At 41.6% G+C, this 24,660-nt stretch overlaps 1 protein-coding gene across 3 annotated transcripts in view; it reads left to right on the forward strand.

Moving 5' to 3' along the window:
* Window positions 1-21,822, forward strand: part of Spice1 (spindle and centriole associated protein 1) — a 46,874-nt gene extending 25,052 nt beyond the window's left edge. For all 3 annotated transcript variants that reach the window (XM_048422471.3, XM_048422472.3, XM_048422473.3), the window contains exons 8-18: window positions 3,160-3,299; window positions 3,499-3,636; window positions 3,982-4,244; window positions 6,604-6,735; window positions 10,153-10,303; window positions 11,434-11,658; window positions 13,430-13,914; window positions 16,535-16,718; window positions 19,011-19,113; window positions 19,887-19,974; window positions 21,034-21,822. In XM_048422471.3, coding sequence (XP_048278428.1) covers window positions 3,160-3,299; window positions 3,499-3,636; window positions 3,982-4,244; window positions 6,604-6,735; window positions 10,153-10,303; window positions 11,434-11,658; window positions 13,430-13,914; window positions 16,535-16,718; window positions 19,011-19,113; window positions 19,887-19,974; window positions 21,034-21,087 — 1,963 coding nt within the window. In that variant the 3' untranslated portion in view covers window positions 21,088-21,822. The remainder of the gene's footprint in view (window positions 1-3,159; window positions 3,300-3,498; window positions 3,637-3,981; window positions 4,245-6,603; window positions 6,736-10,152; window positions 10,304-11,433; window positions 11,659-13,429; window positions 13,915-16,534; window positions 16,719-19,010; window positions 19,114-19,886; window positions 19,975-21,033) is intronic.
* Window positions 21,823-24,660: the final 2,838 nt, after the last annotated feature.

The raw sequence follows: 24,660 nt of genomic DNA on the forward strand, positions 1-24,660 counted from the left end.
TATAGATGATTATCTATTAACCTATATTTCTTAATTATCATTACATTTTAAAATGAGCTATACAAACACAATACTTTAATCAAGAGCAGAAATATATATATAACAAAATTGATCTTAAATTTGTATCAATAAACCAAGATCCATACCAGTGCAAAGTATTGATCTCTATAGCACCTCTGTGTTTGTGGATTTAATGTGTACATCTGTCATTATCCTTTTGCCTGAAGAATAGACAGCTCATGTTTATAGCTGACTAGCTTTATCAGCTTATTCCTCTCTGTAGGATTTTAGGGGTCTGGCACCAATTCTTTACTTCATCCTATCAGTCCAAGATGGAGATATTTGTGCTGTTAAAACATTCTCAAGAGCTTTTGTAGATGGTTGTGTTTTACCTAATAGACAAGAAGTCCTCACAGATCTTTCTTGGATAATCTCTTTTTTCGCCCTGACTTCTGCTGAGATCACTGAGGCAATCTAGAAATTGTATCTTCCCCTTCAGAACTAGCTGACACATGGCGGCACACATGCCTTCTTCTCAGCTTGCTTTCTAAGCAGTAGTTCTGCTAATTTAAGTATCTTTTGAGATCAGCAGGCCCAAGCAGTTTTCAGTTTTAAGTCCTAATTACTTATTCTTCTTTTCAGTGCTGGGGATTGAGTTTGGAGCCTCAAGCTTACTAGGCAAGCCCTCCACTACTGAGCTGAAGCTTAACAGTCTGTCCTCAGGTTTTCTCTTTCCTTAGGTTGTAAGCTTAGCTCTTTGTTATTGTTAGGTTTTTTTTTCTTTTGCAATCTTGGCAGCGAAACTTCTTGATTTATCACTTACAAAGTTCCACTTTGTATGCCGCTCCACTAAACTTTCTGCCATCCCACTCACTGGCTGGTTTCCAGTTTCTAGCAGCAGGCTTGTATGTGTCCTTTGGACTTTAGAAGTCCATTGACAGTCATTTTTCTGTCAACTTTCTCTTTACAACATAGGAATTCTCTAAGTCAGTTTGGGGCTTCTCTACAATGCACCTCTTCCTGTGTCTTCATTAGAGGAGTTACTAACATTCCCATTTCTGCCAATTGTTCATTTAAGACAATGTAGGCTTCTTCTGTCATTCATCTAAAATTTTTCAAGGCTTAGCCCTAAACCACTACTTCTGAGCTGTGTCTACATTAGCACTCTACTCAAGTCCACAGTCTGTATTAGTTTTCTGATGATACTGTAAATAAATTAACAAAACTTGGCAGCTTAAAATAATACAAATTAATTGTCTGTAGGTTTGAAATCTGAAATATGTCTCAATAGGCTGAAATCATGTGTGTTTAGAGACATTCCACCCCCAGGGAGAGCCCCAGAGGAGAATCTATTGCTTTCCTTTTTCTCCTTTGGTCGTGGTGACAGTCCCTGACTTGTGGCTACATCTCTCCAGTCTGCCTCCGTCTTCACGCTGTGGAGCCTCTCTATGGATGCTCATGTTTAGCAATTAGGGCACTCCTTAGTAATCTAGGAAACGGCCCTATCTCTTGCTCTTTAACTTGACCACATCCACAAAGTCCCCTTTTTCAGTGTGGTAAGATAGTATTCATGGGTTGTGGGTGTCTTTTGGCAGATCATCTTTTAGCGTACTGATGATATGGCGTTTTTTTTTTTTTTTTTTTTTTTTTTGTGGTTACTGTATAGCCTGACTCCTGAAAGCACGGATGGCGGAGATGGTAATCTAAGTGTGAGATTGTGATGTTTATTTGTCCAGCATGTTGAGCAGCCTTCTCAAGATTCATCCCAAAGGTTGAACTTAAAGCTGGTGTTAGCTTATAAAGGGCGTTTTCTTGTCATCCGTCCTCTTTGTTTATCATGGCTCTTTTTACTAGATGCACTTTTAGTAAATGGTGTTCCAATATGCTACTTATAGTTTACTTGAAATTGCTATTTATAGAGTGGCTTAATGAAATTATCTATTTCCTCTTTAATTTTGTTAACAGTTTGTAGTTCATAGATACACATTTATAACGTAATTATTCAGTATTTTTTGAAGTACATTAACGGTCATTTGATCACAACTGCCATCAATTTTAGGATATTTTCATCACTTCAGAAAGAAAACACATTTCCTCCCAACCCTTTCAGCACTGGATAACCACTAATTTATTACTGCTCTATAGGTTTGCCTATTTAGACATGTCATATACAGATCATGCAAGGCACTGTCTTTTGTGCCTGCTGTCTTTCATGTTGTAGTACATAGTAATACTTCATTCCTTTCTCTGGCTGAGTACTATTTCATTGAATAGCTACACCACGTTTTACACATGCATTCATTAGCTGGTAGATATTTAGTTGTTTCTATTTTCTGTCTTCCCACTTCTTAAACGTCAATTCAAGTCAAAAATAAAATATTTTTTGTTGTCAGTGGCAAGACTGTGGAAAAGGCTGAGGTCTGTCATGAAAGGGCTTTCAAGTACGAAATCCCTAAGCTTCTCTTCTGACTCCTGCCCGTCTCTGGTGCAAAGCATTTGCTTCGATATGAGCAGACTATCTGCGGTGCAGATTGGGTCTCTTGAAGGGGGGAGAAGCCACAGTGCGCAGAACCACGTATACACAATTACTTTAGAGGAAGAAAGAAGGGTGAGACTATACAAAACAACTAAACAGGGACCGGGGTCATAGAAACTGAAAGGCAGGTGGATTGATTTCTTCCCTAAGATAGGAGGCCTTTTTGCTTCCTACCTGTCTGTACTAGCTTTGTTCTGTTGCTGTGATAAAATGCCCAGACACAAGCAGCCCGAGGATACAGTCCATTACAGCAGGGAGGCATGGCGGCAGGGGCAGGAGGCCAGCCTGTCAGTGTGTTGATAGTCTGGAAGCAGAGAGTGAGAGGAAGGAGTGAGCTGGGCTATAAAAACTTCACCCTCAAGCCTCACCCCAGTGACAGACTTCCTTCCGCAAGGTTACCTCTCCTGAAGATTCCATAACCTTCCCAAACAGTACCACTGGCTAGGACCAAAGTGTTCGAATGTGTAAGCCTATGGGGTACATTTTTTATTCAGTAACAATATTGTCAGCTAAAGTCAATAAAGTTGTTTATTTGTGAATTGATAAAAACTTTCAAATAAAGCACATATGCAGGTGGACAGTTTAAGTGATAGTACCTATTCTAATTGTCCGATACTTTATAGGTTTCTTCATCAACTAAAGGAAGAGAATTCTGAGTTAATCAATCAATTGTGGACTGATATTCAGCAGAAAATCGCTACCCAGTCACAGAAAACCCCTCCAGGAACCCCGTCCTCGGTGCTCTCAGCGGAGGAACAGAAAGGCTAGTTGTTGTTCTGTAGTATTTCTGGTAGCAAACTTTCTTAGGTTTTATCTGTTTGTTTTGGACACAATAATTTTCAAATGCTACTTTTGGAGTCTTTACGCATTGATTAAAATTCTGATGAATCTTTAGGTGGGAATGTTTATAGAGACAACTTTCATTCCCTTGAAATGCTTTCTGCTATGTTCTCCCTGTCCAGCTGCTCTGAATGCGACCGATGCTGTCAAGAGAATCCAGGCTGGGCTTCAGCCCGAGGAGTCTGCGGAGACTGTCGACTCCAGCTATGCGGTGGGACAAGTGCTGAACTCAAGGAAGCAAAAGCAGCTGCTAAGTAAAGGTCCGCATTTTCTCAGTTTACAAAGATGAATTGTTAAACACATCCTGTTAAAGCTTTATTCATCACTCAGTGAATATTTTTTCCTGAAGCTCATTCAATTGGATATATTTAAGTATGAGTTTGCTGAGGGAAAGCTAAGAAATCTTTTCTGTCCCACATAATGTGAGAGAGAGTTATAATATGTTAGCTATCAATAATGTAAACTTTGTTTCAACACTGTAGGTTTTTATTATAAAACTGTGGTAACTTTGAACTTTCTGAATGGTGAACAACTAAATGTTTTCTTGGTAGTTTTGTAGTTGTGGTTTTCCTGGTTTTGAAATAGAATGACTTTGTTGTTCTCAGTGAAAAGAAAACCAGATATGCGGACTCTTTCCAAGCAGAAGAAAAACATGTTATCCTCCAGCACAACCTCCACAGACTTGCCAAGTAACAACTCTAGCCTGGATGTCCTCAAACACATGATACATGAAGTGGAACATGAAATGGAAGAATATGAGCGGTGGACGGGGCGTGAGGTCAAGGGGCTGCAGGGTGGTCAGGGGCTCACAGGCTTCACTCTGTCCCTGGTGAGCTCTCTCTGCCGCCTGGTTCGCTACCTTAAAGAGGTAAGAATACAAGGTTATGTGAATCTTCTCTTCAGGCTGGGTACATGTGAATCCTGTATTCATTTATCGTAACTTCCAAATAAGTAAAGTTAAGTTTGAATAGTTTTATTTTACTCATTGTTAATTTATCTGCAATAAAATTGATGGTTGTCGTCTCCCTCTATCATTTGACACTTGCTTAGGTAAATTATTCTGATATTTTAAACTTTAAAAAAATGTATTTAGTAAGAAAATTCTGCTATAAATAAAGTAATATATTATGCTAGTTTCAAGTATTACTATTAGTGTATTTTGGTTTAAATAGCACTGTTAACTGTATCTTTGTTGTGTTGCTTTCCTTGGCTCCCATATTAGTTTAGAGAGTTGCTTTGCTGTAATCTGTAAGTTTTATAGGTGAGAAAACTGCTCATGATCTCTGTAGACTGGGAGTTGTCTAAGTGGAAGATGTCTTAATATTGTGAAAATAACTTGTAGAATAAAGAATTGCTTGCTTATAAATGATAATTGGTCTTTGAGTGGTATAGAATTAGTAGGATCTTTAATTTTCTATAAATCTACTTAAGGAGCTGGGGTGATAGCTCAGTTGCTACAGTGCTTGCTTTGGTAGCATAAGACTTGAGCTTAATCCCCAAAGCTCTTGTAAAAAAAAAAAATTCTGGGTATGGTGGTGCTTGTTTGTCCCAGCACTGGGAAGTGAAGACAGCTCTTCACTTTTTTGGGGGGGGGGCTCATTAGCCAGCTAGTTTAGCTAGCCTAATTGATGAGCTCTAGGTCAGGGAGAAACACTGTATTTCTGAGAATGGAACTTGAGGTGTGCATGCATGTACACCCTCATACACATTAAAAATCTACATACAGTTTATTTATTATGTACTTAAATCTGTTGAACAAATATGTCAAAAATGTTTAAGAGAATTTTACTTTAAGCAATAGATGATCTCTGTAATTTACATGTCATCTGGCTGTGTTTCTAAAACTGCCTTGTAACAAAAGCTTTGTTGTGCTGTCAGGCATGCGAAGGTATTTTCAGTAGATCCTTATCCTGAGATTATTTCATTCTTCATGTACCTTTTATGATGTCAATGATATTGTAGTTAATGAATTTTTCCCCCTTTTATTTTTATTTGACTTGTTTGACAATTTCATTTGTATACATAGTACATTCTGATTACTGTCACCCCCATCCTCTCCTATCTCCCTCCCACTCCTGTTGTCCTCCACCTCTCAGCATCCTTTTTCCTTCAGCCTGTAGTCCTGAAAAGTGCGCTAGTGCTTAGACAGCATTGCAGGCTTGATAATAGTTGGCTTTTTAGCTATTCACTTGCTTTCAAAGCTAAGACATTTAATAGTAGAATAGTCAATTGTAAGACCCCGCACTTTCCGGTGGATTTCCACACCCGACCCAGGCGCGCGCTTTTCCGAACTCGGGCCCACAAGAATGGACGATTGTCCTGAGGGTTAATAGAGACACACACAAAAAGAGACCTTTGCTCATTTACCAGAGTAAATGGCAACTTTATTAAACTCAAGTCGGGTATTTATTCCAGTGGGCAACCAGGATCAAAAAGGCAAGGCCTCCTCCCAACAAAAGCAGGAAGGAGAATAAAGGCCCCAGTAAAGGAAAACTCCTCCCACCCAGAGGGGGCTGGGGAAACTGGCCTCTGTGGGAGTTTTACCCCAGGCAGGTGGTCGAGGGTACAAGACAATGTCAGACAGGTTAGATAGGCCTTGGCGCCTGAGCTTCTTTGAGGCAGGTTGAGAAATTACCATTTTAAAGTAAAATAGATCCCTCAGGCTAATGTACCAGGCTGTAGCAGAACCAAGGATGGAACTAGCAGGAAGCTTAGCTGGTTAGCGTAAACATTATTTGCATCCAGTATTTTGGTCTCAAGGATCAGGGAGGACAGGGTCCCACAGTCAATATAGTTGAATGTGCTTGTTTTAAGTTATATTTAACAATTAATTTTTGATTGGCAGTATATCACACAGCATGAAATTCAAAGACACAGAAGTACTAATTTTCTTTCCTAACTTGTAACTAACCTGTTTGTTTCTTTGTAACCTACTATTATGGCCAGAAATAATGTATCTTTTTAGAGATGGTTTGTGTATTCAGACAGTATTTTTGCACAGCCCTTCACTTTTTAAATGAAAAAATACAGTTCCTTAATTAAATGTACCATTTATAAAATGTGTTACACAAAAAGGTTCATTTTTATTAGTTAAATAGAGCCTTTTAATAAAAGTGAAATTAAATCTCATCATTGCCATGGTTTATGCTTCTCTGTAATTATCTTTGCTATCTTTTTAGAAACAAAGTTTTCCTACTGGTGGGAGTTTTTCTTTTTGTGTTTTTTAGAGTGAGATTCAACTTCGGAAAGAAGTAGAGACAAGGCAGCAGCTGGAACAGATGTTAGGTGATCACCGAGAGCTCATTGATGCTCTGACAGCCGAAATTCTCCTCCTCCGAGAAGAAAATAGTGCCACACAGGTATTCACATGCTCTCCCAGTGGCTCCATGTTTAGTAGTGAGCATGTCTGTATGCACAAAGGTTTCTCCTGGAGCTGCTGCTGGCTTGGCTGTGCTAATGCCATTACCTGTCGGGCTCAGCAGCAGCAGTGGGTGTTGATGGCATTTGTTATGCCAGGATCCCAATTTGAAACTTAAACTGCATGTAGTATGTAGGATAAGTTTGCTGTTTCTAAGAAATATGCCATGGAGTGGAGATAACAGGATCTACATTTAAATAGCTACCGATACTATGGCCTTTCATACACATGTGAAGGAATGTCTGGTAGCCAGTTGTCATTTTAGAGCAGAGGATAGCTTAGCCTTTAAGCCCTGCTGCAGTGACATCAGATGCTACTCATGTTGTTTTTAGCAACTTCATATTTGACGTGCTGCTTGACTAATTGCTTTACAAAAAGGCATACATTATCTTTTCTAGAAAACTGACTGCTTGCGTTCTTTTTATAGTATGTATGTGTGTGTGTTGTGTGACAAGGACAGAGGTTAATGTTGGGGTCAGCCTCAGTTACTCTTTATCTTAGTTTTTGGGGCCACTTTCTCAGTGAAGGCGGAGCTCACCAGTTTGTCTACACTCTGGCCAGTGAATCTACCTACTTACCTGCCTCTGTGCTCTCAGCACTGGGATTATAAACACCCACTGCCATATCTTGCATTTAACATTGGTGCTAGGGATTTGAACTCAGGCCCTCTTGTTTGTGTGACAAGTACTTTACTGACTGAGCCACCTGCCTAGCCCCTTAAGCAGCCTTCCTCTGCATACTTTTGATGCATTTGTATATTGTGTTATCGAATATGCTTGCTTATGTTATTTGTATGTCAGTCATCATCACAGACTGTGCTGCTTGAGGACACGGAAGGTTTTGTTCATCTTGTTGTTGTGGGTAGCGAATACTTGCAGACTGCCAGAAGAGCAATGCAGGCAGAAGTCTTGAGGTAAAGTGTAACTGGGGCTTCACAGTCCTCAAGGATGCTGTGTGGAGGAAGTGAAGTGGAGAGAGAGGACTGGGTGCATGCCTCACCCAGGCAGATGAAATGGGGAACCACTAGAGAGAAGAGTCCTTAGGCTCTGGGCTACTGTGCCTGCACTGTGCTATGTGGGACAATGGCGAGAGTGCTGCCTTTGTTGGCAAACTTAGTGTCAGGTTCTAACAACTGTTTGGATTGTTTGAACAATAATATACTTAATATGTACAAATGCTTAATATATATGTAAGTAGAAATATGTATTATGTACATTATATTATACAATATGTGATGTACAATATATACTTGTATGACAATATATAATGTATAGTATATAATTATATGTAATATATAAGTAGAAATATGTAAGTAGAAATAGTCATACGTTTACTTTGTTGATAAATGACTACAATTATTTATCAGTGAGATATGTGTACCTTCCCGATACTGTTTAACTATCCTACGTTTAGAGTTATATTGAACATCATTGTCCTTATTTCTTATTCCACAGTGTGTTTCTACCAAGACCTTGTGTTTTTATTGTCTTACTGTTTTTATGTGTGTGTATGTTACTGGTCTAGGGTATTTCATTTAGCACTATCCATTTTCTTGCAAATGATATGACTTCATTTGACGCTGACTGCTCCATTGTGTATATGTCATATTTCATTATCTGCTCATCTGAACTTACATTTTTAACATAGGTGCTTCCTGAAACCCAGCCATGAGCAGATTTGATTATTTTTGGTTGGTTTGCCTGTTATTGTTTGAGAGTGGGTCTCACTATATTGTATAATGTGGCCTTGACTTTGTGACCCTCCTATCTCAATTTGTTATATGCTATAATTGCAGGTGTGCGCTGCCATGCCTGTCTAAGCAGATTTGATATTACCAAAAAGAATATACCAAAATCCTATTTAACTGAGCTGCTGCTGGTTAATAGTTGCACAGACTAATTCTCCATAGACGATGTCTTTACTGGTGTCTCCTGAGAGTTGAAGCTGTCCTCTGGTGTCCCTATGAAATCATTGCTGTTTCAGACTGCAGTTTGAGGGCAGAAATAGGAAAGGTAGCAGACCATTAAAGTAGAGCATTACACCTAGGAGTTGTCAGATTGACTCAGACGGGGCATAGCAGCCTGGTCTAGAGTAGAAATGGGAAACTATGAAGATTGAGCAAATTCAGAGTGTGCTTTGAAGGTCAGCTGGTCCCATTGGAAATGGGTTGAAGGAAAGGGTGTAAGAGAAAAGAGCCAAAGGTAACTGGGCAGTTTGGGACTAAGCATTCAAAAGGTGAAGCTGCTGTTTATGTTGTAGATGGACGGCTTCAAGAGGTGCTTGACTTTATATAGAGTCCTAGATGGGAGTACTCAAAAGACCACTGAATACATGAGTGTGAAATTTGGGGAGAACTGACTGGTGATATAAAGGTGCTGCAAGTGCTTTACTCATCTACTCTATTGGTAATATTTCTCATGCCTGGACCATACCCACTTTTATTAGTTGTCTGTTTCTACGCACGTATGACGTGTCTATAGCTGTCATCCTTAGTTTCTCTTACTTTGTCTTTGTTACAAGGTCTTGGCAGTTCCTACAACTCCTCTTTCTTCCCTTTCACTGCCATCGTCTGTGCTCCTAAGAACCGTATGCCAGTATTTACAAAACACCTGCATTTTGTGGTTTTAATCAGATTTATTGATTTCACATAGCCCATTTACATCTACAATATGGAAAAGATAAAGAAAAAAACCAAATCCATCTAAACTTCTGGGCAGTAAGTTGACTTTTAATGTAAGATTGGAATTCTAAAATCATCCAACTATATGACAGAAAGTAAATCATTGGTGTGATATTTTATTTATTTAAAATTTTAAAATTATATAACATTAATAGAGATATGCATGTACATAGACAAATCTGAGTACAAAATAGTTATTGCTCATATAAAAATAAAATATAAAATTGTAATATTGCTACACGTAAAATGTTGTTTCTTTTCCCATAACATTATTTCATTTATATAATTTTATGTTTTTTAGTTTGTCCGCCTAAAATCCCATGGAATGCTCTGTTGAGTTTCCCCTACCTAATTTGTCACTCTATATTGTAGTCAGTCAGTAGAGATAATCTATATGAAAAGATTTTGTAAATTAAAAGCTCTATTCATTAGGTTTAATTTTATAGCAGAGTACTTAGTAACTACTAGTAGTTCGTGATTTATCTAATCATTTCACCATCATGATACCTTTAGAGTATTTATAATTATGAATAACATTACTTTAGAGTGGGTATTTAAAATAATGATCTCTCTCTTTTGCTCTCTCTCTGTCTGCTCTCATTCACACAAACACACACCCACACCCTGTATGGCTTACTCTTTATGCTTGTGATGCCAGTGATGTGTGTTTTTCTTTAGGCGAGACTTCAGCAGTACATGGTCACTACAGATGAGCAGCTTATATCGCTCACACATGCCATTAAGAACTGTCCTGTGATAAATAACTCCAGACAAGAGGGTCAAGCATCAGAAAGGGCAGCTGTGGGTAGAAGGCTTGTGGATAATATAGGTATGTGGAGTCTTATTATTCTCATACTGTCATTAAATGACCCAATGGCCTTAGAGTAGTAGCTAGAACTGATGCATTTGAAGAAGTGGCAGGCTAAAATAACTTAGGCGATCGCTTTCTTCTGGTGGGCTTTGCTATTACTGTCTCATTAATATAATGTTGGTGACTTAAGCTTTGCTACTGAGAAACCTTTAGTTATTCAAGGGTGAGAAACCAAGGGGTTATGGTACCTTATAAGATTCTTGTGAATTTTGTCATTGCCTGGGAAAAGTCAGAAATGCCATGGAGTTGAAAATCGGTTTACATCTTTTTATGTCTCAGCCTTGCTACCTGTTAGAATTGCCAGGAATTTACCACACTCTTAATGATGAATTACCAAGTTACCTGGTTTTGCAATGACTCTTGTGTCTGGAAGTCAGCATATTAAAAGGTTTTGTTGTTGCCTTACTTGTCATGACCATTAGGAAGGCTGAGGGTGGAGTGTGGGGTCTGTAAGTGTTTTCTTTATATAGCCTTGTGGCTTTCGGAGCTCTTCCTACACAAAACAAGAGCCTGCCTGTAAATTACTGGTAGACGAGGATATAACTGAGAGACTGAGGACTCTGGGAACTTTCACACTACTTAAATGCATTTAAAAATAAATACTTGGGCACTGGAGAGATGGCCTAGTGGTTAAGAGCATTTACTGCTCTTATAGAAGACCCAGGTTCAGTTCCCAGCACCCCTGTGGTGGCATGTAACTCCCTGTAACTCCAGTTTCTAAGAGTCTGAAGCCTTCTGGCTTCTGTGAGCTCCTGAAAGCATATGGTGTACATTCAAATTCTCTCTCTCTCTCTCTCTCTCTCTCTCTCGCTGTGTCTCTCTCTCTCACACACAAACACGTGTATATGTAAATAAAAAACAAACAAATAACAATTTTAAAATAGACTAAATGCCCAGCACTCGGGAGGCGGATCTCTGTGAGTTCGAGACCAGCCTGGCCTACAAGAGCTAGTTTCAGACAGGCTCCAAATCTACAGAGAAACCCTGTCTCAAAAAAAAAAAAAAAAAAAAAGACTAAATACCTAAAAGGTACCCATAGTTAATTCCTTTTCGTTTCTTTCAAATTAATGTCGTCTTATCTTTCTCAGAGGGGCCTGTTGTAAGCAGTAATGTCTCCATGCAGTCGATGTTCAGAGGGGAAAGAGCCACTGAATTCCCACCGGAAGAGTTGCCTGTTAAACTGTCTCAGGGGCCAACCCCCACGGAGAACTTGAATCTGGCTAATAGTTTCCCAGCACACATTTTTGAGCCAGCTGTGATGCTAACACCACCCAGGCAGAAGAGCAACTCAGAATTCTCTCCTCTGCAGGATGGTAAGCATGGCTCTTCTACATTTTCATGTAAGCTGTGATTTTTGCCCTTGATTCATATGATATATTATATATATGTATGTATAGTGTGTGTGTATATATTTTAGGGTAGTGTCATCCGTGTCGTTTGTCCGTGTGTCCCCACTTCCCCTACCATCTCTGTGAAATAACTAGGTAACTCACTTTCATTCATGGATTCAGTGGTCCATGGTCAGCTGGCTCTGTTCTTCCAAGCAGTGGTAGATCAAGACACGGTAGAGGAAAGCTGCTCACGCGTCGTGACATCCCAGAGATGGAATGAGAAGAGGGCTCTGGGAAAACACTCTTGAAAGGCATGCAGCTGGTGACCAGCTGTGTATGTGTGCACACATGTACCATGGCACACAGAGGGAACTTGTGGTAGTGGAGTCTCACCTTCCACCATCTGGGTCCTAGGCATCAAATTCAGGTCATCAGGCTTGGTGGCAAGGGCTTTTACCCATAGCTGTGTGTTATTGGTCCTTGAAAAGAACATTTTTAATTATTTTTCTTTATTTGTTTGTTTTGTGTGTGTTTTGGGGGTTTCACTCACCCATGTATACTTATGTGGAGGACAACAATCAACAATATTAAGCATATTCCTTTATCACACTCCACCTCCTTTGTTAATTTTATTAATTAATTTCGAGAGAGAGAGAGAGAGAAGGCATATAGATACCCTGGCTTATATGTGGAGGTCAGAGGACAACTCTGTGGAGTCTCAGAGTGGAACTCCAACCGGTGTTCATGTGACTCTAGTTGCTGAGACAGTTTCCCAGCTCCTTTTTAGAAGTTATTTTCCCATCGCTGTTTTGTGTGGATTTTTATTTCTTTAAGAATTACTAATTTTTTTTAAAAGATTTATTTATTTATCATGTATACACCATTCTGCCTCCATGTATGCCCGCATGCCAGAAGAGGGCACCAGATCTCATTACAGAAGGTTGTAAGCCATCACGTGGTTGTTGGGAATTGAACTCAGGACCTCTGGAAGAGCAGTGAGTGCTCTTAACCACTGAGCCATCTCTCCAGCCCTGCTAATGTTTTCTTGCAGAGCAGTAGATCCTTGCTGCTAGAATTGTACTTCACCATTTGTAAGGCAAATAGGGCATTGTCAGATCAGCCTGGTGAAAATGGAGACAGCGCTGCACTGAGAGACAAGTGCTGGCAGCTTATCCACTCCTCAATGACTTGGTGGGGGAGAAGTTTGGGCTCAGATTCTTCTTTTGGACCCCAGCTTTCTTATTCTAACATGCAAAATTTTTTTCTTTAATGCTTTCTAATTGTATAGTTTAATATTTCTTTCTTGGGGGCCTGGGAAGTTTTTGATTATGTCTAGACTGAGGAAGTGGTGGCGTCTGTCCAGATTAGATTTTTATTCCTTATAGTACTAATCAGTCCCATCCCCATCCCCGTCCCCCCAGTGTCTCACTGTGTAGCCCAGACTGGCCTCAGACTTAAGATCATGCCTCATCATTTGTGAGCACAGGCACGCAGCACTGTTCCTTGATAGGAGTTACATGTGTCCATGTGCACTGTGACACATGATCGCAAGAAGCTAATAAATAGTCTCAGGAATATGAAAGTTTCTGTACTTGATTGTACATATTCCTTCATAAACATAATTTAGGCACTCAGGAGCCAAACCCGTCTACTGAAGTACTTCTCTGACGACCGTGACAGAGCAATGTGCTGATTATAGTGCCAGTTTATTGGAAAATGGACTGCTTATGATTGTCTTAATTCTTGTCCGCAGTGTTGAGGAGAACGGTTCAGACTCGTCCTGCCCCACGAATCCCTCCCACTGTGGAAGTCATAGAGAAAGAACAGAACTGGGAAAAGAAGACCTTGCCTGTTGATCCAGACATTCAGAACTCAAGTGAGGAAAATCGCCTCTTCACTCAGAGGTGGAGAGTCTCTCACATGGGAGAAGATCCGGAGAATAAAACCCTGACGCCATTTGTTAGCCTGTCACAGCCGCCTTGTAGTTCTCTTCCCACCACTCAGCAACCGAGGAATCCTGTGTTCTCAGAGGAGCCCCCAGTGCTTGGAGATGGCCAGCAGCTTAGAACAAGTGAGGCACTGGCGCAGAGGAAGGACATAATGGCCCGGATTGCTGAGCTGACACTGCAGAATTCAGCCATCAAGGCACACCTGAATAATGTTACCGGGCCAGTGGGTGAGCAGGGCGATGGGCTTCGGGAGCCGAGCAAGCAGGGAAGTGCCAGTGACGTGACTGCCGTAAGTACAGCGCGGACTCAGGGTGCAGTTAGAGCTTTCAGTGCTGTGGTAAGCTAAACAGGGACTGAAGGTTTGTTTTTGCTGACGGCTCAGAGGGTCACTCAGGGTGGCAGAATCTGTTGCTCTGGACTTGAGGTTAGGCAGAGCATCGTGGTGGCAGAAGCACATGGCAGGGGCTACTATCTCAGAGTGGCCCAGAGGGCCGGAGGACAAGGTACATCTCTTTAGGATGTGTCCCAGGTGAACAAATTCTTCCAGCTAAACCCTACCTCCTCCTTTTCATGGCCTCCCCATAATGCTGTTATGTTATGGTTACTTCAGTGGCTCAGTCTAGTCAGTAAAGCCCTCAGGAGCCAGTCGCTTCCGAAGCCCACCAGCTGGAAAGCAGCCCCCAGTATGTGAGTTGGTTTCATATTCAAACCATAACAGGCATCCAAAGAAATTTCTTTTCAGAAGTGACTATAGCTTTGACATGTCTTCCTTACAGGATAGATAAAGCTTACGTGTTAGTTCATATTGCACTACAATAAGACAACAGGAAGGAAAAACATAGAAAGTAGAATTAAGGTAAAATGTTTGGAGGGATAAGGATAAGCTAGGAATGGGTGGTATGGAGTTAGGAGGACAGAGGGTGCCTGCTGTGCAGCCAGATTGTAATTAAGAGTAGTTTCACGCTTCACATGACCTGTTGGAAAGTAGTTGACCCTTTACTGATGAATAACTTTTTTCTAGGACACAGAATAGGTTTTGCTATAGAAATTATATTTAAAGAATCAGTTAAACTTCAATATGCATAGGAGTCATCTGAGGAGCTTGCTAGGATGTGGTGCCTGAGTAGGTCTGGGGTGAACCTGTGTCTCTAATACGTCCCTCAGTGATACCAGGACTACTGGTCTGTCACATCCTGAGGAGCATTGCTCTTTTATATAGCAGGATTTTTTTTTCCTGTGTAACTATAGTGCCAAACATGGTGACTCAATGCCTATAATTCTCAAGAGACTGAGGCAGGGTTACCATGGGTTTGAAGACAGCCAGGGCTACGTTAGTGAGTTCTGGGCTATAGTATGAGATCTGTCTTTAAAACAATAACAGCAGCAACAACAAAATCCAGTCAACCCTGTCTGACTGTTCTTAGTCCCCATTGGCAAGCTTCCCTGCCCCTTCTGTCTTTCCCCAGCTCCGTTAACCACTAATCTACTCTCAGCATCTATGAAATCAGCTTTTATAAATATTCTACATGAGTAAGATCGTATGGATTTGCCTTCCTGTCAGTGAAGAAATTTTATAAGTAAAATAAACTCTATGGACTAATATGATAACTTAAAAGCTGTGTTTCGTTGTTTGTGGAGAGGAAAGTGAATCTAGTCCCAGACGGGAGTATCCATGACACATCCTGGTCATGGGGGATGTTTTATTTGACCTTTCTGAGCAGAGGTGACTCCTGTGGATCTGACAGTGGGGGTAACTGCTCCTGTAGTTGGAAAGAGTGGACAGCCTCCAACTACGGGTTTCTGAGGCAGCTGCTGTCTTAAGAGCTTTGAAATCGTGGTTGAAGCTTTGGTGTGGAAAGTGGGAGGTGAGAGGAGGAGCTGCCTCTGTTACCATGGGTGTCAGACGGTGGTCAGCAGCATCAGTGCAGGTGTGCGTGTGTTTGCACAGCAGCATCAGTGCAGGCGTGCGTGTGTTTGCACATCACGTTATGTGTTTATAGGGTTTTGAAGATCATTGGAAGCAGATCACTGTTGCTTTTAAATGCTGAGCCTGTGCCCTTCCTAAATAGTGTAAATACTAGCCTGGAAAGGGAGGTCTGATACTGCTGCTCTTACTAGCCCCTTTCTCTTTTAGTTGGAAATACAAAATAGACTTTGATCCTTACTGGTTTACTTACCTTCCCCGCCCCCCCCCCAAAAAAAAAACAAAACCTCCACAACCTAATAAAGTAGAAATTAGTCATTTCTATCAGGGACTGGTTTTCCCCAACAAAAGGATATATTTAGCTAAATGAAATGATTATGAATGATAAAAGTACATTTCCCTTGGGGCTTTCAAGCTATACTTATATCTCTGGAGTAGTTTTTTGTTTTGTATTGTTTGCTTTTTACTCTCTGTATCTTATGTTTCTTCCTAATCATGGATATTTTTAAATCAGATGTCTGAAGCTAAAAGCAACTGACACGTGGGCAGAAAGACTGGTCAGATTTTTAGAGTCTGTCAGATAATTCAGGACGTGAAGCGTGTTTGAAGACTAAACTTATAAAAACGTATCAGAGATATTCCTGTGTAGTCTGCCCCCGCTCAGACTTGTCACCAGTAGGAGTGTGGCCTTTGGCTCACTGGCGGGCATCTTTCCTCATGTGATCTTCTCTGTCTGGTTCAGCTGAGGCGAGTAGTAAGATATGCAGGAAAGTATTGTCCCAGTAGACTGTACTCGTGCGGCAGTAGCAGTAGAAGAATTTGTGTATCCCTTTAGTTTAGTCTTAATTCTTCAGTTAAATGACTTACAAACTATTTTACCTCATCATTCATATGTGTATATAGCAAATTGCTGGTACTTAGAATAAAAATCAGAATTGGGTATTTGTTTTTTTAATAATGAGTTCATGTGTTTTTTCCCCTGAAGAATTTTCCAGTAGTTCCATCTCTAGTGCCGAGCAGCATGGAAGAACGGATTGCAGAGTTGAACCGGCAGAGCCTGGAGGCGCGCAGCAAACTGCTGCAGCTGATAGAGCAGCAGAAACTTGTTGGCCTGAGCCTTTCCTCCTCGCCAGTGTCTCCCGCTCAGTCACCGCTCAGAGCGTGGGCCGGTGGGTCGCACATTCATGACTGACAAGTGGAAACAGTTTTCACTCTCAACTTCGGAAACTCATCCTGAATCAAAAGAAGGGTATCCGAGCATACTATGCTCTAGTACCCCCAGTTTTGTACCAGAGAAACTGGTTTGGGTCAGAGACTAGGTGACAGAAGTAGTGGTAGAAGGCTGTCTCTTGTTCTATAGCCAGCCTTTGGGATCTAGGGCAACGCCATCCAAGTGAAATATTCATTACAGTATGTTTAGCTTAGGATATATGCTGCGAAAATTGTGTCAAAATTAGACTTAAAAATTTTTATCAACATCAGATTACAAATTATTGTCCTCTTAAAACCAGGAAAATATTTTCCCTCAATTTATTTTTTCCATTATTTTGTTATGTTAAGAGTATGAAAAACTAGAAGGTCCTCTTAAATAATTGAATTGTGACTGAAAGTTTGTTTTATAATAGTGCTATCAGAGAATGTTAATTAAATGAAGTAGCTCTAAGTTGGATGTTAGCCAGAAGTGAACCCATGCCCTCAAGGATGGCGCTGCATCAGAGGTATTGATTGGAGCCCCGTCTGAGGCCCAGATTGTGAGGCACTGGAAGCTTCTATCTGTGGTGTCCCTGAGATGCTCGGGCCTTGGTGCTTACAGGAATCCATGTGTCCCGTGTGCTTGGGTGAAGTCGGGTACCTGAAAGGCACGGGAAGTGTTCACTTCCGTTGGAAATTATTTAGCTTTTGAAATTACAGACAAGAAAGCAGACTCTTGGAAATTACCTTTATTTCTGTTATCCCACCTAGTACTCAACACACCCAAAATAGGATTCTTGGGTTTATAGGAACCTCTGTGGGGTATAATAAGAATAAACAATATGTCACGAATTAAAAATCTTTTGTTTGGTAGGGTAGCTGAATAATTAGTTGGCTTTGTTCTTTGACAGTTCCATACATGTATAGAATGCATTCTGGGTCATCTCATCCTCCTCTCTTTTCTCTGTCTCACCATCAGCACCCTGCCTACAGGTCCCTTTCCCATGCACATAACTTTTTGTTTTGTGACCCACTGATTTTAAGGGTGGTCTGAATGGCCGTGGATGTGGAACTATCCCCTCAGGGCCTGGGATAGTGTACTAAAGATGGTGACACCTCCTCTCCCCATGCCCCAGAATCTAGCATTAGCCAGTAGTTCAGCAGAGAGGGGTACGGCTCCTCAAGCCCCTCCCCACTCCGTGACAGACTGTTGACAAGTTCACCCTTGTGCAGCCCAGGACAGGCACCCACGGCTGCTGTGAGTTCATGATGTCCGTGGCTGGGTCACGCTCAGAAGACAGCCTTGCCTCCCATCTTCTGCTTTTACCTTCCTTCTGCCCCCTTTCCTTGATCTTCCCTGAGCTTAGAGGAGGGGATAACTGTTCCCTTGAGAGTTGAGTACTCGCCCATCTCTTAGTCTCAGCACCGTGAGCAGCCAAGAGTCGGCGTTCACCATCGCTCACTGCAGAACCAAGCTGCTCTGAACCAGGCGAGAGTAGCATCCCTCCGTGGGTGTAAATAGAGGCATTTAGAAGGCAGCTTGACACAACAATTTAGTCAGACAACAGTGGTAAGTATCTTCTGCTCATTGCCTGTGACCCTCCCAGTCATGGGGTTTTGATCAGATTTGTAGTACCAGGCATGGGTTCTCATATGACCAGAGCAAAGTCTAATTATGTGAAACCTCGGGGTTTCGTTTGTATGCAAGCAATCGACAAACATATACTAGCGAAATACTTTATATCCATCATATTCATAGAGGATCCTGTAAATCCTTCTTAAAATTCAGAGATTTCATGACTATGAGGGGAAATGAAGTCCTATTTAATCAAATTAAAAAAATAAAATTTTGAGGTTAGCTCCTTTTAGTTTTTAAATTTAATTTTTTAAATTCTTTGACAATTTCACAAATACATGCATTTGAATCATGTCTACCCCCACTCATTCCTTCCCTCTACCCACCCTCATGCTCCCCGATGTATCTTAGGGCTCACTGTTTCTCACTTCTTGCTCTGTGTGACAGCACTTGTCAGAACATTCTGGCATTCTGTGAACTGGTGTGCAGTGAAATTGACAGAAACAGCTGACGTTTCTTGTCTTAGAAGTTCATTTTTAAAAATCACCTCTCAAGTGCTTCTATGAACTGTCATGGTAAAAATATAAAAACACCTAAATTTATAATGTATAATTTTCAATAGTACTGAAATTGAGCAAAATTGCTACTTTTTTTAGTGAAAAATAATGAAGCTAACATTATTTTTATATTTTAGAAGAAGGAAAGCGAACCATAGAGGTGTCTGTTCCAGGAGTGGAGGCTCTAGAGAGTTCGAAATGCAATACCATCTCTCCTGTCAGCGGGATCAGTTCACGACGGTAGGGCTCCAGGGCCACTGTCCTTAGAGCACCGCGAGTGTCAGTGCCGTTCTCTCTGTGCCCAGCGTCTGCTTAATTTAAGTTCAGGCAGATTCACTCATACAGAGGGACTGACTAGGGGAGAGTGAAGTGAATCAGCTTAACCAAGTAGGCCTGCTTGCTTAGCACAGACGTGGGCTAATCTGTAGGTGTTTATGGCTGTAACATGAGAAAATACTGTGTCCAGGGTAGCACTTCACCCGTTACAGTAAGTGAACAGAAAGCCGATTGGCCCAGCTGAACCACTCGAGTGCTAAGTGGGTCGGGAAAGGGCATCCTCGTACTGTACCATGCTGCTCCAGTTCTCATTATACCAGGCTTCCCTGACCACCTTCCCCACTACTGCACAGCCTTGAAATCTTACCCGAATGGTATTATATGGAAGGCATGTGCATTTATCTGTCACACACAGACAGCCCTGACGGAAACTGGCCTTGTGTTAGCAGTGAGTCAGTGTTGTGTGGGCAGTTGTAATGTGTCCATCAAGACCTTAGAGACGGAGGTGAGGGTATCTGAGAGCACTGCTCTTTCCTCTCTGTCTGTGAGGCTAAACTACTCTAGCAGTAAACTCCTAATGCAAAGTTTTGTGTTGGAGAAGTATTAGGAGTGATCTGCCTCATTTGGACCTGTCACCAAACCTTTTGAATCTCTTGCTAGTATTGGGAGCTGTTCCCATAATTGTTGACGGCTAGTGGTAACACCCCACTCTCTGACCGTGTCTTTCTCATGGATAGATCTTCAGGGGCTACCAGCAATTCTTGTTCTCCACTAAATGCCACCTCGGGAAGTGGGCGATTCACACCTGTTAATCCAAGAACAAAGGTACGTTATAAAATAGGATCATTACATAGGGTCAGGAGGGTGAGGGTGACTCGCTTCACCTGAGTTATTATTCCTGTTGTCTTTACATGATATAAAATTCAAAAAGAAAAGTACTATAACTTATCTCTGTTTGAAAACAATACATTTATTTTGTTTTCTAGGGTAACTAAGAAATAAGTTAAAATTTGATAGGATTCCAAGTGTCTTCCAAGACTAGGAATTATTTGTTTCATTTTGCTTCCCAAGTGCCGTGGTCTATAGCTTGTAGAGATGGGGTGTTGGTCCTGCTGTTGGTGGTGTGACTGGGTAGAGTTTGGGATAGCCAGAGACCTGAGTCTGGTGCTTTACCCCACTGTGCCCTGTCTGAGGGTGCCTTTGTTAGACATGTGATAACACAGAGGGCAAATGAATGCCTTTACATTTTCATGTGTTCTGGTTTGCTCCAGAACTGTCTGGAAGCTAAACATATACGGCTTATCAGATTTTTCACAGAAAACATTTTTGTGTATGTTGATAATACAGAAAAATACAGTTTTCTCTCTGTCATAGAAAATTGTAAGAATATCTTTAGAATTGTAAAAGTTGTATTTTCCAGAGGTAAGCCAGTAACAGATATGGGGAGATCATTATATCACAGAGTGGGGACACACAGCCCAGTTGAACTAACTGCCTTAGTTAGCTACCCCAGTTGCCTAGAATTAAAAATTTGTCCTTTCTGATTCTTAAATTCTGAAAAGCTTAATATTTTGATATGTTCATTGAACTTAGCATCATTCAGTTTACTAAGCTCCAATAACCTTCTTTTCACCATCTTTAAAATTGTTATCTATGGTTGAATAAATGTTGGCTTTCTCCTTTTGAAAGGTAGTTGTCTTTCTAGGGTGCCTGCTGAGCAGGCAGCTGCTTGGTGTTATCTTGGTGGGGCAGGAGCTTTGCCAGGAAAGGTGACACTCCAGAGCCACTTAACACATGGTGACTTTGTTGCATGTACTTGATCTGAGTGTCTGTGAATCTCTAGTGGGCTCGTATCTAACTTCTTTCTGCATCTCTGTCCGACAGACTGAAAAGCAAAGTGAAGAAGGCTGGTTCGCTCTTTCTACCCACATGTCATAGGAGAAGAGCGCTAAGAAGCGTGCTCTCAGTGACTTCTTCCTGCCTTCCCTCCCTCTTCGTGAATCCTCTTTGCAAGTTCTGACATTTTTCTTCAGATAAAAACTGCAAAGATATCTTGTATTAATGGAAACAAGAAAAGAAGAATTATTTTAATATTTTACCTTTTCAAATAGGTTTTTCAACAAAGCATCTAACCTATGAAGTTCCTGTGAATAAAACTTTGACTGTAGGAAAATTTCAGTTTTCTATTTGATTAACCCTGTGAAACTTCTTAGTAATATATTGTTAGCCTTGTCATTGCTGTTGAAGGTTTTATTTTTGTTGTTGTTCTTGTTTAGTACATCTTAAATGTGGATCAGCTTCCCAGGAGAACTAAATTGCTTATGTATAACTTGCAATAAAAATTTTCTGGCTATCAGAAAAATATGGTAATTTCTTTTCTGCTATCCATCATTCCAAATGAATGTGCAGCTTTAAAAAGCAAAAGCCTGAGGCTGTAGCGTCTACCTATAATCCCACCATTCAGAAACTTGAGGCCGGGGGCTCTCTAATATATAATGAGTTCCATGCCAGCCTGAGCTATGTAGGACAGGAGGTGGGCGTAGGAATGTTTGTTTATTTTTCTTAAGCAAGTAACAGTGGCTGTGTGTTTAATAAAATTTTTAATGTGGGTTTTAAGTGTGAAAATTTCAAAAATGATAATGTACATCTAATAAATAATGATACCAACTATAATGTTCAAGTGTCTAAATGCAGTCCATCCATATAATGATAATGTTAGAAAAAGAAATATAAAAACTGTTTTCAATTTTCCTTGCCATAAATTACCCAAAATGAATTTCCTTTCATGAATTGACTGGTTCTCAGTGTTGGCTTCTGTTTCCAGTGGTGTCTACCATGCTGTGATGGGAATTTCCAACCTCAGAGAGTTTTGGGGGTGGGAGGAGCATCACTCTGAAGCTACCCTGAGTCCCCAGAGTTCCCTTTCCCTTACTCTGTAAGTGAGAACCACGTTCTATGAATCTCACTGTGTAACTCTCTCCTGGGCTTCTCAGTTGTAGCAAAAAGTAAAATTATTTTCTTCTAACACTGATGAATTTGCTTTATTTTTTGCAGATTTCTTCTGCTTGTTTTGTATGTTTTGCAACTCGTTACTTAAGTCCTTTCTTTGCCTAAGATAAAACCATTTTGGTGCCACCCCTCCCTGAAAATTTAGGTCACTTGCTTTCTCTGTATTTTTTTTTCATGTCTGTATGGCAATATATAGTAATGTTCTTGTGTGTGTGAACGTGCATGTGTGTGCAGGTGCAAGTGCATGTGTTGTATTGAGGAGCAGCGGGCCACCGCCCGGCTAGCTTTCCACCTGAAATAATTACATGGAGATCTGTATTAATTAAATTGTTGCCTGGCCCATTATCTCTAGCCTCTTCTTGACTAACTCTCACATCTTAATTAACCGATTTCTAATAATCTGTATATCGCCACGTGACTGTGGCTTACCGGGATGAGTCTAAGCTGCTGTCCTATCAAAAGGCCAAGGCAGTTTCTTTATTTGACCAATGAAAGTAACACATAGACAGAAGACCCTCCTACACCACTCACCATTTAGTTATGGTGCACAAAAAATGGCATAGAAATAGTCTGTGTTTGGGGGGGCTTCTGTCACCTCCCTGACTAATATCTGTAGAGGTTATCCTGTGTTGCACTGAGATTAGCATTTAATAACCCTTGCCTTCTGGGAACAGCATTGTTCACCCCAGAGTATGTTCTTTGATACATATTTTCCTTTGTTTTTCTAGTTTTACCCCCTGACTCACCCTAAAACCTTTAAAGCGATTATTCTCAATCTGAACACTTTAGGTTTTTATTTCTCTTAATGTTGCATTGCACAAGTGTGTGTGCACACACACACGCAAATGGAGGAATCGGTCATTTAGCAAGTTAAATAAAAAAAAAATCTGTCAATGTAAGGAGCTGCCAGGATGTCGCCTTGGCGAGATAGTGCCAGCGGTCCTACAGCCTGGAGGTATACAAATCCTTTGATGCTGCTGCACAGGCCAGAGTGCTTGGGGCCTGTGTTTTGCATTTCAGAGCCTTGGTCCTGTGGCGTTGGGCCCTAGCAGAATGGCATCAACCAATCAGCATTCGAGCCTCTCACCCTAGAAAAGCGGCTGCCTTTGGGTTTTTCCGCTCTCTCTCTCTCGTCATCCCTTTTCCCCATTCCCCTTTTCAACCAAGTGGCTCCAATAAATTGTGATTGAGAAGGATTCTTGATTTTGTGATCGTTCCTTCTTGCTGAACAAGGAGTGCGTGTCGCATTTTGGTGCTGAAAACCCGAGACGCTGAATTTGAACAAGTCAAGGAGGGAGCAGAATTCAGAACTCAACACAAGGAGCGGTGAGTGACGTCAGTTAAATCCTCCAGGTAAAGCAGAGGAAAAAGAATGGAAAGAATATAGGCCTAAGAAAAGAAAAAAAAGAAAAAAAAATCAAAGAAAAGGTATCTGAAAGAAGGTACTAAAAGTAACGGGAAAGAAAAATCCCATAAGTTCAGTGCAGGAGGAGCTTGAGAAAACAGCAGCCAGATATGAGTAAAAGCAAGGTAACTGAAGGCGGGACTATGAGGACGATGGGGTACGGGAGACCGCGGCTTCCGCCCCCTCTCAGTCCGTCCCTCCACCTGCATACTCGCTGATGGAGACTGGGGGCTGCAGTCTCGTAGGGAGGCGGGCTTGATCGTGTTTGGGGACTGCCTTCCCTGTTCTTAAAGAGCCACAGAACTTTTTGAGGTGATTTTCGCCTAATTTTGATAGAGAGCTCAGTCTCTGGCTCTCACGTACAGAAAACTTTAATTTTGATTGAGAAAGACAGGCTGCTGGATGGAGTGGGGAGTGCAGGCAGCCGCCGGGCTCCGCCTATGAGCGGTGATGCCTGACTGGGGACACGGAAGTGGCCGGCGCGGTGGCACACACCTGTAGTCCCAGCTACTCGGGAGGGAGACACTGGTGAGTGCTAACTCGTCCGGGAGGTATGGCCATGCTAACCAGATACTGGCGGGGGTTTGCTGGAGTCCGCAGAGGCGTCTGCGGATAGCCAGGTTGCCGTGCGATCTCCGTGGTGACATGGGCGGGCTAATGTCCGGGTGACCTCAGAGGCTATGTGTCCTGGCCTTTTGGCGGGGCTGCGGTTTTTGGCGGACCTTTTCTGCACCTGAGCAAACTTGCCCTGACTGAGGCGGAAGCTGCGGGGTGGGCGGCCGCGCTGCAGAAGGCGTAGAGGGGCCGAGCTCTGAGCCGCGGGCCTTGCGGAAGCCACTGCGGCCGCCATGCGCCCCGCGCGCCAGAGGCGGAGCCACGCCGTAGCGCTCCGTGCATCAGAGAGCAAGCCAGGAATTCACGGTCAGAAAGAAACATTTATCCCCCAAATTACAACATTCCATTTCAGCAGGAAGTAGCCAGACAAGACTGTCGACGCCCATTTTCCCTCAAAGACTTCAGGCAGGAAAAACAAAACAAAACAAAAAAAAGGGTGTATAGCAGTGTCTGTATCCTAGGTAACAAAGGTGGATCAATAG

This window comes from Myodes glareolus, chromosome 2 (assembly GCF_982192425.1).
Source record: "Myodes glareolus chromosome 2, mMyoGla1.1, whole genome shotgun sequence".
Classification (NCBI taxonomy): domain Eukaryota; kingdom Metazoa; phylum Chordata; class Mammalia; order Rodentia; family Cricetidae; genus Myodes; species Myodes glareolus.